The 17,749-nt window shown below is 37.3% G+C and overlaps 4 protein-coding genes across 5 annotated transcripts; all 4 read right to left on the reverse strand.

Moving 5' to 3' along the window:
• Positions 1–2,834: 2,834 nt before the first annotated feature.
• LOC140768980 (ferredoxin, root R-B1) lies at positions 2,835–5,380 on the reverse strand. The gene is made up of 2 exons (XM_073109476.1): positions 5,239–5,380; positions 2,835–3,494 (listed from the first exon to the last, which is right to left on the reverse strand). Exon 2 carries the CDS (start codon positions 3,484–3,486, stop codon positions 3,031–3,033), a length of 456 nt encoding a protein of 151 aa, XP_072965577.1. The 5' UTR covers positions 3,487–3,494; positions 5,239–5,380; the 3' UTR covers positions 2,835–3,030.
• Positions 5,381–6,352: 972 nt separating this feature from the next.
• Positions 6,353–11,042, reverse strand: LOC140769353 (uncharacterized). Its single transcript, XM_073110029.1, has 5 exons — positions 10,688–11,042; positions 9,991–10,126; positions 9,188–9,910; positions 7,860–8,061; positions 6,353–6,900 (listed from the first exon to the last, which is right to left on the reverse strand). The coding sequence occupies exons 1-5, from the start codon at positions 10,762–10,764 to the stop codon at positions 6,875–6,877; spliced, it is 1,164 nt and encodes a 387-aa protein (XP_072966130.1). The 5' UTR covers positions 10,765–11,042; the 3' UTR covers positions 6,353–6,874.
• Positions 11,043–11,675: 633 nt separating this feature from the next.
• Positions 11,676–12,572, reverse strand: LOC140769264 (acidic endochitinase-like). The gene has a single exon (XM_073109927.1). It carries the CDS (start codon positions 12,570–12,572, stop codon positions 11,676–11,678), a length of 897 nt encoding a protein of 298 aa, XP_072966028.1.
• Positions 12,573–13,508: 936 nt separating this feature from the next.
• LOC140768225 (large ribosomal subunit protein uL1-like) lies at positions 13,509–16,357 on the reverse strand. Of its 2 annotated transcripts, none has more exons than XM_073108412.1 (6): positions 16,243–16,357; positions 16,061–16,103; positions 14,981–15,200; positions 14,382–14,547; positions 13,879–14,084; positions 13,509–13,774 (listed from the first exon to the last, which is right to left on the reverse strand). In XM_073108412.1, exons 2-6 carry the CDS (start codon positions 16,063–16,065, stop codon positions 13,721–13,723), a joined length of 651 nt encoding a protein of 216 aa, XP_072964513.1. In that variant the 5' UTR covers positions 16,066–16,103; positions 16,243–16,357; the 3' UTR covers positions 13,509–13,720. The 2 variants fall into 2 exon arrangements, with proteins under 2 accessions (XP_072964513.1, XP_072964514.1); XM_073108413.1 differs by having other exon boundaries at positions 16,061–16,097; positions 16,243–16,328.
• Between the last annotated feature and the right edge of the window lie 1,392 nt (positions 16,358–17,749).

The raw sequence follows: 17,749 nt of genomic DNA on the forward strand, positions 1-17,749 counted from the left end.
TTTTTACGTGAATACACCTCTAGAATTTCTTAATTTACTTTTCAAACATGAATGCCTGTTAAAACATTCTTGAGGCGTATTCCCGGAAAAAAACCTCCTAAAGAAAAAAGAAGTAGGAAGTATGAACGCTCCAAAGAAGTAGGAAGTATGAATGCTCCAAGACAGACGGTAGGTATTGTTTTCGTGATTAAGGAGGTCATAAGTTTAACTTCAATCCTAAATAATATTATAGAAAAAATATTTATTGGTTTGGTTGCTTAACTCAATTTGATTGATGCCTCAACAATGTGGTTTGCTTCGTGGAATAACTCGACAGTGCGTCCGCTTAAAGCAGGTCTCGGAGATGTTTAGTTCGAAACAATTATTCGACGACGTATATAACTTAAAACTTAAACAAGACAACTAAAAATTAAAAATTGAAAAAAAATAATTATAAATGCCTGTCAGAATTTATAAGTAAGTAACAAAAAGGTCACCTTCCAGGTAGAGAAGATGAGCCGATAATGAATTTATTTAGGCTCGACTCCTCTATTCTTATGCTGAATTTAATTTAGGATTAAGTGCAAATATAAAGAGGGGAATAAATGTAAGAATGTATTTTGTTACTATTGCTCACTAACGCGTAGGAGAAACCGGAGAATGCAGTTTGGGTCATTGGGAAGAGCACCCTCACCCTCACCCTCACCCTGAACCCCACCGCCATGAGAATTATTCACATGAGGACACGTTCCTATCGTTGTTGGACGGACGTATCCACCACTATAATTTTCGTTCTAAATCTTTTAATGCGTGGGGTTTGCTTGCCAATTAATTTTTATATAGAAATAAAATTGGGATTCAGATGCAATGCATGCCATTTACACTATTTTAGATTTTTATGCAAGAGAGAGATATAATTTCTGGTCGCCGCTGTTGCTGCTCCTTTTCCAACACGCATTCTCACGGTAACGTTCATCAAAGTCAATTTTGGCTTTCTTTTGTTCAAATTTCACTTTATTTAATACAAATTTCAATCAAACTTGGCAGCCTATTTGGTCGTGGCTTATATCACCAATTTCACTTTATTTAACAGGTTCGTTGCTAACGATCGGATAGAAGGGCGGCGCAGGAAGTAAGAAGTAAGAAGGGATCCCAGAAGGACGGTGTCACCACGTGCACAACGTCCGACGGCCGTCAATGGCGGCGCTACGGCAGACGTCGCTTTCGTCAACACGTCCGCACGCGCTGTAAACAACGACAGGTGCAATTCGAGTTTTTTCTTTTCTTCTTTTGACCAAACAAGCCTACTCTTAAGTTTTTTTAATCAAAATAAATCAATCTTAATTTTAGTATTATATGTGGTTTATATATGTAAAATAGTAAATTTATTAGTGATTTATTTAAAAGAGTTTAGGGATAATTTATTTCGATAAAAACTCTTGCATTTTGACGGTTTTAGTTTACCGACGTCTCTCCTTCAGATACAGACGTCTAGATCGTCTAGGCGATAAAACCCACGACGGACTATTATATTTTTATATAAATAATAATATTATTACTTTTATACATAACATTATTTGATTGGAGATGGAGAAAAGAAGTCGGCAGTACGGCAGACAACGTCACAGTCTCGCTTGCGTGTTAATGAACGTAGTCGGCGGTGAGTTCTATGGATAGGTTGATTACGGACGATATTCGGAGGGTGGTGGATTTTTATATTACATAGCTGACGCAAATTGGTCGTTGTTGGTTGATTGCCTGATGGGAAGATAACGCAATGATATTATAATAGGAATATAAAAAGAGGAACCAATTGGATAGGTTAAGTGCACCAAACGACCTAGCTATTATAGTTTATGGTTGGGGCAGCTAAAATAAAAGGTTAGATAAAGAAGGTTTATCTGTGATAAATTTTGTTAGGATAAGAAAATAGAATAAGAAAACGAAATGAATCTTATTTATCTGTGATAAATTTTGTTAGGATAAGAAAATCGAGACATCTCAGATATTTATCGCACCTTTTTAAATTATCAAATTGAACAACCGACAAAGCTATATTTTGATTTTTTTTTATCCCAAGTATTACCATCTCAAATATCATATTTGTCCCCTATTTTTGTCCCAATACTTAATTTTTTTTTAACCAAAGATGTAACAAGAAATAGGGATAGAGATTTCCTTAGTTTATTCTAACAAGAAATAGGGTAATAAAAACGATATGTTTGTGTTAACTCACTCCAACTATCGTAGAGATCGTGTAAAACAAAACGCGGTTTTACTGTTTTACACTCTGAAATGTTTGACAAAATCTAAATTTAGGACCTCATGCTATTTTGTTTTTGTTGAGAAAGTGCAAACCTCTTTCTACGCGGTTGCTTTCTCTATCTGAAAGAGAAAGAGGAGGCGAATCATAAACCAACGAAGTAAAGTTAACAAGAAGAAAGGAAGGAAAAAGAACCCCCTATTAGATTATAGCTTGTAAACCCAGACCTCATGCTTTGACTTCATATTAAAGCAGTAGCTATTTTTCTTTGTCTCTGTTTCCTTCACTTATATGGCCCCCATTCAGTTGATGCATAAATCTTCTTGATTAATGAATTAATTTTCTCTTGATTTTTAAATAGCACTCAAATGCCAAGTTGCGTGTGATAAATTTATCACACCTTTTATTATGAAAAAACATGTGAGGAAGGAAGACAGTTGAAGGATATTTATTTTATCATTTCTCATCTTCTTCTCGTTAAAAAACATCCTAAGGAGGGAAAATCATTCTTCCCTGCCCTCAGACATGTCCTAATGATAATTTAGGATCATAGATTGTTAAAATGAATACTGTTTTGGAAGGATGACACATCTTTCCCACACGAAGCACAAATAAATGTCTATAGCCATGACCACATTATTTTTAGTTTGAACACAATGCGGAGCATAACACCACCACGGATCTACCACCTAAACTGAGCAACTACCCGGACATAACTCTAAGCGACAAATCCCATCTTCCCTAATGAGTTACCAGAAACAACAACATGGGAAGACATTTTGCTCCACTTAGTAAAGCTCTCCCTCCTTGTGAGTATGAATGACACAGTCAGACTTTGGATACGATACACACGTCAGTAAGTATCCATTTTCCATCTGTGATTCGTCGAGGAAAGATCCATCCGACTGGTCGACTTTACCGGATTCCATTTTGCCAGCGCATGTAGAGCATGCCCCAGCTCTGCATGAGTAAGGCAGCTCCACTCCAGCGGTTTCAGCTGCATCAAGAATGTAGGTGTCGTCTGGGGCATCGAAGTTGTACTCTTGGCCATCTGGGCCGATAAGCTTCACCTTGTAGACAGCCATTGCAGATGCTCTGAATGAGTTAGAAATCTTCAGCCCAGATGCTTTTGAGAGATGCTTCAAGGAGCTAAGAGAGGATGGTCCCCTAACCAGCACAGATGAGGGCCGACTTCTAATGCTGCTTTTAAGTGTGCAGATTGTTGGAAGGGTAATCGTCGACATCTTGCTGTCTGATAATAAGGAGACGACGTTAAGAAAAAGAACAAGAGAGACTTTTGAGATTGTTTAGCAAGATATCACTTGTTTCATTCCACAGATAGCTTGGCAGAGACTTTCTACTGTAAAACAATAACAACAAGGTTGACATGCAGAAAAAACATGTTAAACCACCATGAGTGCCTGTTGAAGATTTGGGGAATAAAGGTTTCAAAATGATCATTTTGCCCAGAAATTTTTTAAGCACATTGCATGCCATAACTTCTAATTGTGACTCAAGCCTACAACAATACAACAGCACACAGAGGAGTCTCCTTACCAACTGAGAGACGTCCAAGAAAATAATCAGCAACTCAAGGTAATGAAATAAATTAGCCAACTAACCAGATGTAAAAATAGGACCCTTAATTGGAAATCTCATTACACGATAAACCAGAAAAGCTTCTAATTTTAAATATAGTGGCATTACTGTGGTATGATTTGAGCATCCTATTATAGCAATATTATTGAATATAAAAGGAAGCAGCGCTATTTGCCATCTGAATTTTTTCAGAAACAAAGTGGAGGCACCATTTGCTCCATTCGCTTCATGAGAAGGCAATTTTACTCTTCGGAGCAATATGAGAAAGGCAAGCATGTAGCTCCTTGCCCTTCACTCGAAGCTCCATTAGTCAAAAAGGTGTAAGATGTTCTGTGAAATTAAATGCCCTGGGGCAGCCCATTAACCTGGATCTCTAATTGATAACAAAAAATCTCATAAACACAAATATTTAAGAATAAATAAGAAATAGAAACAAGAACAACATCACATAGTATGTCAAGATTCACATGCCATTTGATTCTTAAACATCTTAACTCATTATCTATTACTAAGAAACACGATCTGAAACTAGAACAATATTGACAGAAAACCAATACCAATTATGAGAGGGTGATAGGTTCCAATTTCCTTTTCTTGTGAACAATAGATATTAACAATTACATGCTTCCAGCGTTGTTCAAATTATAGTACCAATATTTGCAAATCAAAGCAGGCATCATTCAAGTTACAGTACAAACGTGCAAAGAAAAAGAAAAAAAAAAACATGTAAATTAAACGAGCAATAATATCAGAAAAAAAAACGTGGAAGTCAGCTGCATCATCCATATCCGTGCAGCTCCTAATGCTTCGCTTTTCTGCAAACACCACCAAGCCTCCGACATCCAGTCATCCTCATATGGGTGTTTCTTAAGATACACATGAACTTTCCCATAGCTACAATGATGACAACTAAGCCTTTAGTCTGAGGCTGCTATAAGAATTCTATTACATCTTCTCTATCAGTTCTGGACTTCTCTATCTCTCAAGAACCTACTTGAATGAAATCACTGCTCCGTACTTGTGCATTATGTGGACTCGTAGTGCATGCTCGACCATCTTACCCAATCTTTTGTAACATATCATCTATGAATACAATGTCCAGATTCATTTTTATGCTCTACCCCACCCACCCCATCAACCTCATAATCCTCAATTCTTACATCATAGAAACTATAAACCAAAACCCGAAATAATATTCCATAAAAGAGACTGTCAATTACTCGAAAAACTTTGAAAGACGATCTTATTCCTCCCTCTCTAAAAGTTTAGAAAATTAAAAATAGGATATACGCATGCATCCATACGATGCAATAATAGCTCGACTAAAAAGGATCCCAAACACTACAGATCAAATGAAAGAGGATCATCAAAATGGATCGGAGCGAAGAAATCGATACCTCACGGAGGAGATCTGGCGATCCCTCGAAGCAGCGGAGATACCAAAGAAGAGAACGAATCCAGCAGCGTGCCCTAGTTAGGGAAGGTGGCGTGAGCCATCATTATATAGAACGATAGCACGTGCGGAGCGGGTGACAACTATTGCACACGTGACACCACTCCCACTAGTGAGAGGAAAGATGCCCGACCACGGGGGGCTCGAAAACCACTTCGAAAGAGATAAAATTACCAAATAGCCCTTCAAAGATTTACAAATGCCACCAAGCAACACTGTTTCTTAGGGAAGGAGTCAAGTGCCATTTGGCTAAAATTTCAAGGGTAGTTCAGGTAGTGCCCTTTCGATGATCTAGACGACCATTAAAGGGGTCGCTCTGATGCACGTCCAATTGGATTTGGGATTGGATTGTATTAAATGGTTAAATTTTGGCAAACGTCTCTAATTATTAGATCAGAAGCGGTGGATACGGACGGATGAATAATTAATTAATTTGAAGGTGTTGACAACTGTACATCATTAATTAGCAAGTGTAGTAGTTGAGGGGAATTCTTGCAATAAGTATAATAGACCTTTATTTTGTATGAATACACTTCAAAGCTAACTAACTAGCCTTATAATTTTATCAATTTAGTTATAAAAATATTAAAATACTTTATTTTCGTTTGCCTCAATTAAGAATATAAATACTTTTCGTCTGCTCAATTCCTGGGTTTTAATTTAGAGTAATCAAAGATACTGGGTGTCCATTTAAAAGAAAACCATACCTTTTGAAATGTACACATAAAAAAGAAGAACTGTAGACAGGAATATATATAGAGGCAAAAAAGTCCAACGACCAATTTGTTTTCCTAGTTGAATTCATGAACGTGTTCATAAATTTGATGCATTGATGTGATGATATATACATCGTGAACAACATGCCATCCGTAGATGTGACACCAGTACGAAAGCGATTAAGAAGCATTGCGAAGACCAGTCTATTCTACTCCAGTGCTGAAGCATTACTAAGAATTTATGTTAAAAAAAAATTAAAAAAAAACAAACTAAGAATTAATAAAAGCATGCAGAAGGAAGTTATGATGTCTCTATAATACGTAACTCCAAACAACCATCTGAATGAAATAACCCATCATTCTCAAGATATGATAAATACTTCATCAAGAATAGCACAAATGAAAGATAAGCATCCTTTGGAAATATATAATTCCACTGGTTGTTGAATTACTTGGTCCAATCTTGAGGAACTCTAGAATTCTTGAGCACTCTTTGGAGTTACATTTCAAGGGATAGCACCCACATCAACAATGCAGACAAAGATAACTACCTTAGCTATATCAGAAGGGCCATATCAGTATCCTAACAATACTTTATGAAGCCAAGCAAACCAAGCAGACTGATGATCCTGCAAGACCCTCATTTCAGTCAAACCTGCGTATCTTCGGAGTAAAGCTAATCCTCTTAGTCTGGGATAACTTTCTCGGTCTCCGGGGTCGATATCATATCCAAGCAAGTTTAGCGGCTCTTGAAAAATATGATTACCTCAAAAGTTTTTGGGAGACCATTACAGAGATGAAGAAGCATTTAGTCCACTTAGAATGTGTAGGACGGGCAAAGAACAAACGGCCAAAATTATATGCTCAAGCAATATGAAATACCAAGAAACCTGGAACAGAAAGATATTTTTCAGATGAGAACAAAAGATATATATGATAAGGTGATGCAACCATATTTACAGCAATACAGAATTCATTGAAAATCAAATGAACATCCAAAGGGTCAATCCAAAGACAAACAAAGAACAATGAAGTGTTATCGGGGCGGTAATGTTCCCTTCATTTACAAGTGTGCTGATGCGAAACATTAGCTGGTTCATACACCATTTAAGCCGGTAAGAGTGAAATCTGGTTCAGTTTCAGTAGGGAATGTAGCAGTAGGCTAAAGACTATTCCAATACAATGAACAAAGATAAATGGTTGACACCACAGTTAATAATAAACTGCAAAGTGCTCAGACATATAGGGACAGTCGAATCATATTCTTTCACTCCTAATTGTGGCCAGATAAAATATTTAGAACTCTAAGAACTGATACTAAGGTTAATTGCCAAAAGAGAGAAGTAGAGAAGAGATCTTACTTTTAATTTTGACAACCATAATAATAGGAACCCGTAACAGAGAGAAAAGTGGACAACCCAATCTAGAAGACAAACTCTGACCCTTCTATAATGAATTAACTAACTCGTCTTAATCAGTTATCAATCTAAAGCATATATTTTCAAAACAGGAGTTAAATTTATATCTAACATTGACTAACTGCGAACATGTATGAATAAAACAGGTTGCACATCAACTCCTTTCTTTCAGGTATGCTTGCAAAATACCACCGGTCACTTGGTTCCATCAGTTTATAGAGATTATTCACAATGCGTTTCCATCTTTTGACTACTTGCCCCCAAAACAACTTTTATTTACAGGTAGCAAAACGTAAAATAAAGACAGAAACAAGAAAATGTAATGCAGTAGTCACTAGGATAAACAAAATGTCCATACTTGACACAGATTTCACAAACCTATTCTACATGTGGGAGCTGAAGAATAGCATTGAGATAAACCAAGCACTCACCAAGAACAGCCAGTGTAACTAATATGGTTGTTGCAAACCGAATTCGGAATTGATTGATAAGGATAAAATATTGAGATCTTTGAGATCTCCTCCAAACAGATTCCAGCCAGACATAGAATTGAACAGAAACTATCGATTCTACATGTCTTGATCTCTGACAAATTCGAAACCTGGGAACCCAATCCATCCAGAAACACATATTCTGCATAGATCAGAAACATGGTAGATTGTCAGAAAATGATAAGGGCCAGAATCCTCACAATATCCTCCCAATATTCAGTCACCGTTTGGATCATCTGTACATATAGGACGCTAATAATGCACAGTTTGAATGAAGAAGTACTGAGCATGTGTTGCCAATAAATGCAGCAGATTAACTCATTCCCGTTGTGCATGATGAGCTACAACTATTGATAGAACTAAACTAGCACTAAAAACAGGGAATATAACAAGAATGAAGTATCTATAAATTATTAAATGTACTATTAATTATCATAAGAACACATAGTTTTATGTGCAATAAAAAGAATTATGGATCAATATAAATCATAATCAAAATTGTGTCAAGATGAATCAACTCACAATTCTATGTGCAAGCTATTATTGGGTGGTTAGATTAATAACTATCACATTTGCAACACCTACTGCAGAACAGCCTAAGGAATAAGTTACACTTCACCAAGGTAAAATAAGAAATTAAAGAGGCTTAATGATGCAGCTTGAAAGAGATAAAATTCTCTCCCAACAGAACAGTACCAAATTCAGCAAGTTAATACACACCTCCATGAATAAGTAACCACACTGAAAGGCACTAACTTTCAGTTTCAATTTCAATCTGAAAAACTAGAGTGAGAACAGTTGTTGTGCCCACATTCCTATCATAAAATCTATTTAACATAAAAGTCTTTCTTAACATAGAAGTACTTTCTGGGATATAACACTATGATAAGCTCCCTACTGGCATCCTTATCCTTACCCCGTACCAAACAACAAACACACTGAAAAGATAGTCTTCTTTGATTGCTGATCACCAGGCTAGCTCATAATCAGCTATATATCTAAATCACCAGTTAGTTCATCACCAACTATATGTATAACACCACTTTCACATGGACTAGAATAGTGATTTGAGCTCAATGTGTACAGATCACTAGAAGCTAGACAGCTAGTGATAGCAGTTAACAAAAAGTATTGCTTTACTTCAACTAAATAAAAAAAATCGAATGTAGTTACCAGACATTGAAAGTTGAGACTAAAAATTTCCTGTCTCGTGAATAATATAGTAAATTGATCAGGCACAGACAATCAAAAGAATAACGAGATAATACCCATTCAGCTGAAGGTACACTAAAATTGGAAGGTAATAATCTTCTATCTTCATCCACATCTGCAACCTCTCCATCTTTCCTCCTCTTTGTAAAGCTCTCCCTGCTTTTCCTTACAAGCCAGAAGTTTCTCAAAAACCTCCAATATGGTCTGTTTAGTCTGTTATTGTGAGGATAACATTTTGCTCCTGAATCGCCAGATTCCAAATCATGAGCCTCAGTGGCCGCATATTCCTCTTTATATTCATCTTTGCGAGATGAACCATGACATAGGATTGGTTCAACTAGATCTCTTTTGGGATAATGTGCTTCAACATTCTGCGGTATGCAATCCTTTGAGGGGTCATAACTGCCATCTGGATGTTTCAGACCATTCATGGATGGAATTTCCTCAGTTTTAAGCTCAATAATTTCATTACTATTTGTGGATGAATCAAGGAACCTACTCATGATGTTGTTTCCAGATTCATAGCATACATGATTGTGCCAGGTATCCCTACCGGAAAGAAACAATGCCAATCCATCTGTATCATGTTCAGCTGAGTTCTTAGAATGGGAGCTTCTGCTGGAATCTGCTATCGATGAGTTCCCTACACTACTTTCCACCTGAAAAATTTGTTCTTTTATTGCTCTAATAAATTGTCTGAATTTGGAGATTGCATTTTCCCTTGAATTTGACTTATCAGATAATGTGGCCAAATTCACCGCCCTCTCAAAATCCTCCAACTGCCAGCATAAAAATAAAATAAATTAAATAACAGAATGAAACAAAAGTAATGTATGCTGGAGGCTTGCTACCATTTTACCTGCCATCTGGTTGTTTCCAGAGCAGTAAATAGGTCTCTCTTATGATACTGCATCGAACTGAGAAGCTTTGTATCTGAACGGTCACCTTGCATAAGTTCCTGTTCGTGCAAGAACAAGCGGAAAACTGTCTCCATCCTATGCATTAGACAAACATGCAATCGATTTTAATTAATTTGTTGTGATTTTAAGTTGAATTATCTGAAATTATTTTCCTGCAAATTGGACATAAAGGTCTATTTAGTAGTACAGTTCCCACTCTAAGTTCATTCATTAGCTTATGGTTTCAGACCATAATGAAGGGAAAATAGAATTCTTCTTCTTTTAATTTATTAGCTCGAACAATTTAATAGAAGACGATTTAATGACTTCTTTGATTAGTTTAAGTGTAACTTTGATTTGATAAACTAGCTACTTGTTTTAAGATCAAGGACTACCTCCAGTAGATCTTGTACTCATGTCTACGCTAAGATAGATTAGAAAACATACAACGCCGAAAAGAATGAGTACAAGAATCCATCATGCTGGAAAACCCTGAAACACTACCAACCTTTAGCATCCATTTCATCCTACAGTGGCGAAATATTGGCCTTTTACACGAAAAAGGGAAGAAAACGCGAAATAAAGCATAGATTCTCCAATGCCCATAAAGATAAAATTCAGAAAACAGATTTGGGATTCAAGAAGCGGGAGGCTAACCTATCGGCGGAATCTTGAACAACCTCCGCCGCCGAGAACAAGGGATCTGACTCCCATCTGCTGAAACTCTCCGCCATGAGACGATTCGACACCAAAACTACGAATCAAACAGAGCCCAGCGAATTAAAGAAATTCCACACCAAAATGGGTGGACGAAGCCAGACCAACCAAATCCGATTCGCCAAAAAGAACTCCCAATATCGAACAACACAACGTATCCACGAGCTGAACAGAAGAAGAATTATAGAGAAAAAGACGAACAAATTTGCGAGGAGTGAGAGAAAGGATTCTTTAGGACAGAGGAAAGGGGAAAGATTTCTTTTTTCTTTTTTCTTCTTCTTTATTTCGTTTAATAAAACGGTAATGAACATTAGAAATCTATTTTATACCCCAAAAAAGAGAGGGTCAATTGCATAATAAGATACGAGTCGAGGCATGAATCGATTTAGGTTTGGGTCCACATCTCAAATGGACAAAGTTCGACCCAAATAGAGCTTAGTCTCCTATCATTTATTATAATCCAACTAATTTAGCCTTTTCTTTCACATGCAAAGCATTAAACAGCCGTAATTTAAGGATAATTACATCTAGATCAGGGAGCATTAATTTCCTTTATATAAATCTTCTCATCTATTTCTTTTAGATTAATTTTATTAAAAAATATATCATTTGATTGTAACGTGATAAATTTTAGAAGGTCTGATGAGCGCCTTAAAACATTTTCAGTTTAACCTATGTGATATGGCCTAATTATATGAAACCTCCTTGTATTTTTAAATTAAGCACTTAACCTCTAGCTATAATTTGGTCAAATCTTGCAGCAATTTCTCCATCAATGTACTTACTATAAGAGTCATTTATTTACTAACAGAAGATACAACTACTCAGAACTCACTGAGTTTGCTACACAGGAAGAACGTACATACTTGACATGGAACACGACACAATCATAGGAAGGCATAGTCTTAAGTTTGCTTGGATCGTCACTTTACACGTGGGCCTTAACTGCAGAACTATACCCAGTAAGGTCATCATAGTACTTAGACCACAGCATAATCCCCCCATACTTCTGTGCGTCCTTGATGGCTGGAAGCACCTGGGAAGTGAGATCGCCGGCCGGAATAAACCCGCTGCCGGCGGCCTGCGGCGCGGCGGGCAGGCCAAGGAATATATTCTTCGCCGGAATGGATATCCACTGCTTCCATGCATCATCCAAATCGGCAATATCTCCTTTGGCATACTGGCAAGGTGGATTGTTATAGAACTGTACCCAGACGTAGTCAAATAGCCCAGTACTCAGTGCACCACCGATCCATGCATCAGGGAACGGACACTGAGGTGCAGCACTCAAGTAGACTTCCCTCCCAGGCTTGCTATAAGATTTGAGATACCTCGCTAGCTCATCCCAGTGTTGGTTTGTTCCTCCCTCTACGTCAAAGTCTATGCCATCCAAGACTGCGGCGCCGAGCGGCCGGGACGGCGAGGAGCCGCCTAAGAAGTTGTTCCAGAGGTACACTGCGACTTGCCGGGCATCTTCAGATGAAGTGAGGTAGTAGCTCCCTGCGCCGCCGCCGATGGAGAGCAGCACCTTGACGCCGCGGCTTTGGCACGAGCTGATGTCGTCGGACAAGGCGGTGCAACCGTTCGAGTAAGGGTCGCAGTGGCCGGCGAGGTTGAGCATTGGGGTCTGGCCGTTGCCAAATGTGGGGAGGAAGGCTACGTTTACGAAGTTGTAGTTGCCAGTGGCACAAGTGTTTGCTAAGGTTCCCTCGTTGCCGTTTTGGCCCCAGTAGATGGCTATGCCTCCTGCATGGGACCTGGGGATAAGTAGCACCGCGAGGAGTGGAGATAGTAGTAGTGATGTGAGTAATATTTGGCTCTCCATTGTGGAATTGGAGGATATTGAAAGAGGTAATGAAGTTGTTGATGTTGTTCTTTGGTGTATGATCTGGTTGGGTTGGACACTCCCCTTTTATAGGTGAAGTTTAGAGAATGCCAGTTTTGTTTGTGAATGGAAGGATCTCTTACCGAGTTGCCGTGCCTTATGCGTAGATTCATGTCTAGATATTATACGATAAAAGTAATATCTGCTTTAATTGGACGCCTACGGCATTAATTTGTTGTTTTATTGAACGAGTTAGTTCCTGTCATCTTTATTGTATAGGGACTTGGCAAGTTTTGATTGAAATGAAGTTTGGTGTACCATTATCCTAATTAAGTTTGGGGCCCCATCCTTACAGAACAAAGTTATACATTCTGCTGAAAGATCCAATTAAGAATGAAGGATAAACAGAGTCGGTAGCAGCTCCATAATAAGATTGAATAAATTAATCAACCAGAATCAAGTTTGTAGACTTATTTCTTCTTCCTTTTTTGAAGAGAATATGTATACTTTCTACCAACAAAAATTTAAACAATTTTTCTCTCGACCAATCAAGAATAATTAACAAAAAACCTTGATGCGAGCGTCTGAAGACATGTTCTTGATAGAACTTTAGGAAGTGCATTCTGTGCTCTAAACTTGCCATGATCACACAAACTTATGCTGCTATGCATGCTAAATTGCTAATGGTCTAGTAGGTTTAAATTTATCATTTGTGTATATAGCTCAACCTCGATATATATATATATATATATATAGATCAACTATACGCCTATGTTGTGTTAAATTAAACTGACGAACATACTATTCCAATAAACAACAAACCATCCAACATTGAGCGTGTGCTTTCACTTAAAGCTGAATTTTACCTATTTAAGGCTTTCTCTTTTAAGAAACACAATTAGAAAACATATAACAATAAATAAGAATGAAGAGTAATTGAACTGATAGAGTGCATTCTGTCGTAAATCATTAAAGTACTCCCAACCAAATTTGCAGTAGCAATTTAACACAGAAAAAGAACTTCTGAAATCCTCCTGTCCTAGATAAACAAAAAAGATTGACCGCAAACAGCTAGTAACAGATTCTTAATGAAAGATGCAGTATCATATCTTCTGTCACAGAAGTAGCAGTCTAAGCAAGCAGCAACTTTAAAATACCCGGTAAGGCTTCCCCATAGTGCTCTTCAGGTATAAGCACCTCACCTGAAAACACAAATACCAAGTCAATTAGGAAAAGTTTTGTTGTGAAGTTTCAGAAGCTAAAGTACAATTATATCAGTGTGCACTATGCAGATCGAGGGCCTCACATTTTGCCAATTTTTCTTCAATAAAGAAACAAGGAAGTTCACACTGAGCTGCACATTTTGTTGGATCTGCTTATCTTCCATTGCACAGTTACCAACAGCAACACCCATGCAGAGAACTTTCTTGAGTTGAAATTTCACCATTGCTTTTGTCTCATTAACTTTTGCCTCAAGAGATTCCTGATGAGATACCAGCGTTGGGAATTTCCCTGTCAAAAATAAACCAATAATGATTAATTGTATCGCAATAACAATTTTCAAATTTATGAATACCACAAACATTTTTCACATAGATAACAACTATTCAAATAGGATAACTAAAGAATCATTACTTTATGCAACTATGTGCCACTATAAGTGAAATCCTGAACCTAGCATCATTAGCTCAGTAACTATAATATTACCTACACAACACTAAATCACCACAATAAGAATCTTATCTCAAACTCATACATGAAAACTGCAGGTAAAAGTTGGAGCCAAAGAAAAAGAGAAACAGTGCTTGCCTGCCTTGTTAAGACCAGGACCAAGGAGACGGGGAATCTGCTTGATGATAGCCTCTGATGCCAAGAAAGCATGATACTTCTTAGCAAGCTTTTTGACCAGCTTCTTGTTCTTGTTCATCTTCTTTAGCCCCTCAACATCCATATAATCCAATCCAATTTTCTCTGCCTGCATCAAATGATTTGGAACCATAACAACACATCTACAACCTCATAACAAACTGCTACTAAGGATGACTGCAGCCAAATGACTATATTCATATATTTGTAAAGTTCTAAATCTGACAAGAGTCAGTAAGTTACTAATGTTCTACATCAAGCGAGGTCAAAAATCAAAAAAATATTACGAGTCAAACAGCATGATATCTAAGAAAATTATCATTAGCATTTCTCCAGGGTACTCATGGCTCACCAAAACATCACATACAAATGTAACAAAGACTTTGATTAAAAATAATTCAGTAAATCAAGATTGTCAAACCTTGATATGTTGAGATTTATCATGTATTAACAAGCAATTTTTTTATTTAGAACTAGGGAAACCAGTTAGAAACCAATAAAGTGTACTCTTTAATATAGACAGGAATGCAAACATATGTTACCTCCCCAACATGCTGGGCATCACCAAGCATGCAAACCTTCATCTTTGGGCGAGGAATATGAGGCAGCTTGACAGAGCCACTGAAACGCTTGTCCTTCTGCGGATCATAGTTTTTCAGCCCAATTTGCAACTCAATAGTTTCTGTGAACTTACGTTTCTTCTCCCTCGAATCGTTTGTAATTTGGGCGATAGCTTCTTTAAGAACATCAGACTGTAACTTGCTGCAAGCGATAAGAAAATAGACGAAAGTTAGATTGATTATTAGTAAACTAGTTTTAGCGGACTAAGTTTTGATAATATAAGGATTAATAATGATCACAAATTAATGAAGCCTACATAAGTTAACTTCCAGATTTCAAGCCTATTTTGAACCAATTATTCTGATAATAACTCTCCTAGGGAAAAAAACATTGGAAACAAAAGGAAGAGTCATAGCAAGCCAGTCGGAAACAACATAGATTATTATTCTGTCGCATGTACCTAGGGAAAAATGAATAGGGTAATAAACTATTAGGCAAGGGGAAAGATGGGAAATGCACTGGCTGAGAAATTTACAAGGATCAAATGTCATACATACAATTGAAAGAGATGTTAAGTCAAACTCAGTGCACCAAGATGCCACTAACAAAGTAAAAATATGAGCAAGATGTTTCAGGAACATATATCTACATAGGCAGAAGCCTGAATAGAAGTAGATCGCAACAACATGTCATAAGATTTATTGGATGGGAGCGAATCTGGTTAAAACGATAGTTACCAATAAGCTTAGGTGCAACGGGTCTTTTAATGAAACTTAACATCTAGTCTAGAGCAAAATAAATTGTTTAAAGAACAGCTGGTAACAGCAGACTCCATCCACAAACCACCCAAAAAGAGCATAAGGAAAAAAAAACGATAGAATGAACAATCTCCATCGACAACACCTAATCCAATCCATCACATTAGCAAACTACAACATATTATAAGATCTGTGAACCCACTGACTAAAGCAGGCAAAAAGCTATCGACATAATTGCGCCATAAATCGAGTTAGAAGAATATAATGCGGATAGCATAGCAAACAGATCTGCGAACCCAATACCTCATCGTTCTGATCGATTTCTCCGCGGCTCACTTCCCTTCCCCTTGCAAACGAAAAGATTATTCTGTTAGCAACCTAAACGACGAAAGCAAGGAACCAAAGAGGAGAGGATTGGGATCAAAGTAGACGGAATCGGGTGAGATGCCACGAGATCAAAGGAGGAGGAGCGAGAAGAGACTCACCGAGAGCTCGAAAGGAAGGCGGCCGAAATGAAACCCTAGTTGTGGGAGTGGAGGGGGGGCGCGGCGCGATTATGTATATGTGTGCATTAAACCCTAGGAACCGCTGATGAGAGGCAGAAGCGCTGCTAAGTGCTAATAGCCGTCGGATTCGGATCCGGTTGCTTCGCGGGCCCCATTAAGAACGAGGCTTTGAACTCTTGGGCAGGCCTTGCACGGTTGAAGGCCCAACAACTGCCTGCGACTCTTGTTGACGCCGTGACCATAATTGTTCTAATGCAATTAGACAGACTCTTTGCTCTCCTTTGATGCATGCTTTTAATGCATAATGTAGATCTTTCTCACATCTAGCATATTAATGCTGGGAGTTGTTTGGATCTTTCCCCTATTTGAATTATCTTTTTTTTGAATGTATTCTAGTAGCACTTTGAACTTATCTCTGAACTGATTTATGAAACGGAAAATACACAATGATGCAAAAGATACGTTAGAGTCAAACGCATTCGTCTTATAATTACTTGTAGAACAACATAGTCATATCAAGAAGCCTTCAAAACTTAATACATCTAAGCTCTTCTGCCTTTGGATGTAGTTTAGATTTATTTTAAATCCGTTTAGTGAGTACTAAACTAGTTTAATATTCAAACACTAATTTTAGATAAGTAAGTATGGTGCAATCTACTTAATACTTTTTTTTTTCTCTCCTCTCTTCTTCCATCCAATTTTATAGGATAAATTCCGAATTGTTTAAAATCATACTATCATCACTCGTCAAGTATAAATCCAATAATTCATCATCACGTTAAAAGTTCTAAGCAGTATTCATTTCCAATATATATATATCTGAATAACACTGGCACACTTGAAACCATCCTAAATGCATATATGTTCATAGAATATAGCAGCAAAAACATAGATGCGATAAATCTTGCTGCCGATCTATCTTTATCAAGATCCACATCATAGATCCACATAAAATAAATCATGCACCTGCATCAATCCTTAGGTTTTACCGTTAAAAATGAGAAATAAAGAAATTGTTACTCTTGGCTCAACAATTTTGTTTATATTTATTATGCAAAAAAAAGAAGTTCCAAAAGACTTCTACACTTAATGGCTCTGAAGGATCTGCAAGAAGCTAAACGCAGTTGTCATCATTCAGATTTCAGATTGCCTTTGCCCCAATACTGAAATATCTTCATACCTCTTCTGCATCAAGAACAAACTAAACTGTTAGAAGAGCATCCCCTCATAATGAATATTACTGGAAATGAATACAGTACACGAGGAGGATTTTCTTTACAGCAGCAAGCAAAGTACAATTAATTGAAACATAACAATTAGTCATCATATTGAGGAGCTAGCACAGTTATTGGAACACATCTTACAAGCTCACTAAATATGGTTAGTTCAACTAACCTATACATTCAAAGTCAACTCACAGCACGGAAACTCAGGAATAAGAATGCTTTCGTCATATCAGTTACATTAAGGAAAATAAAATCATGGA

This window comes from Typha angustifolia, chromosome 10 (assembly GCF_048772165.1).
Source record: "Typha angustifolia cultivar Huaian chromosome 10, ASM4877216v1, whole genome shotgun sequence".
Taxonomy (NCBI): domain Eukaryota; kingdom Viridiplantae; phylum Streptophyta; class Magnoliopsida; order Poales; family Typhaceae; genus Typha; species Typha angustifolia.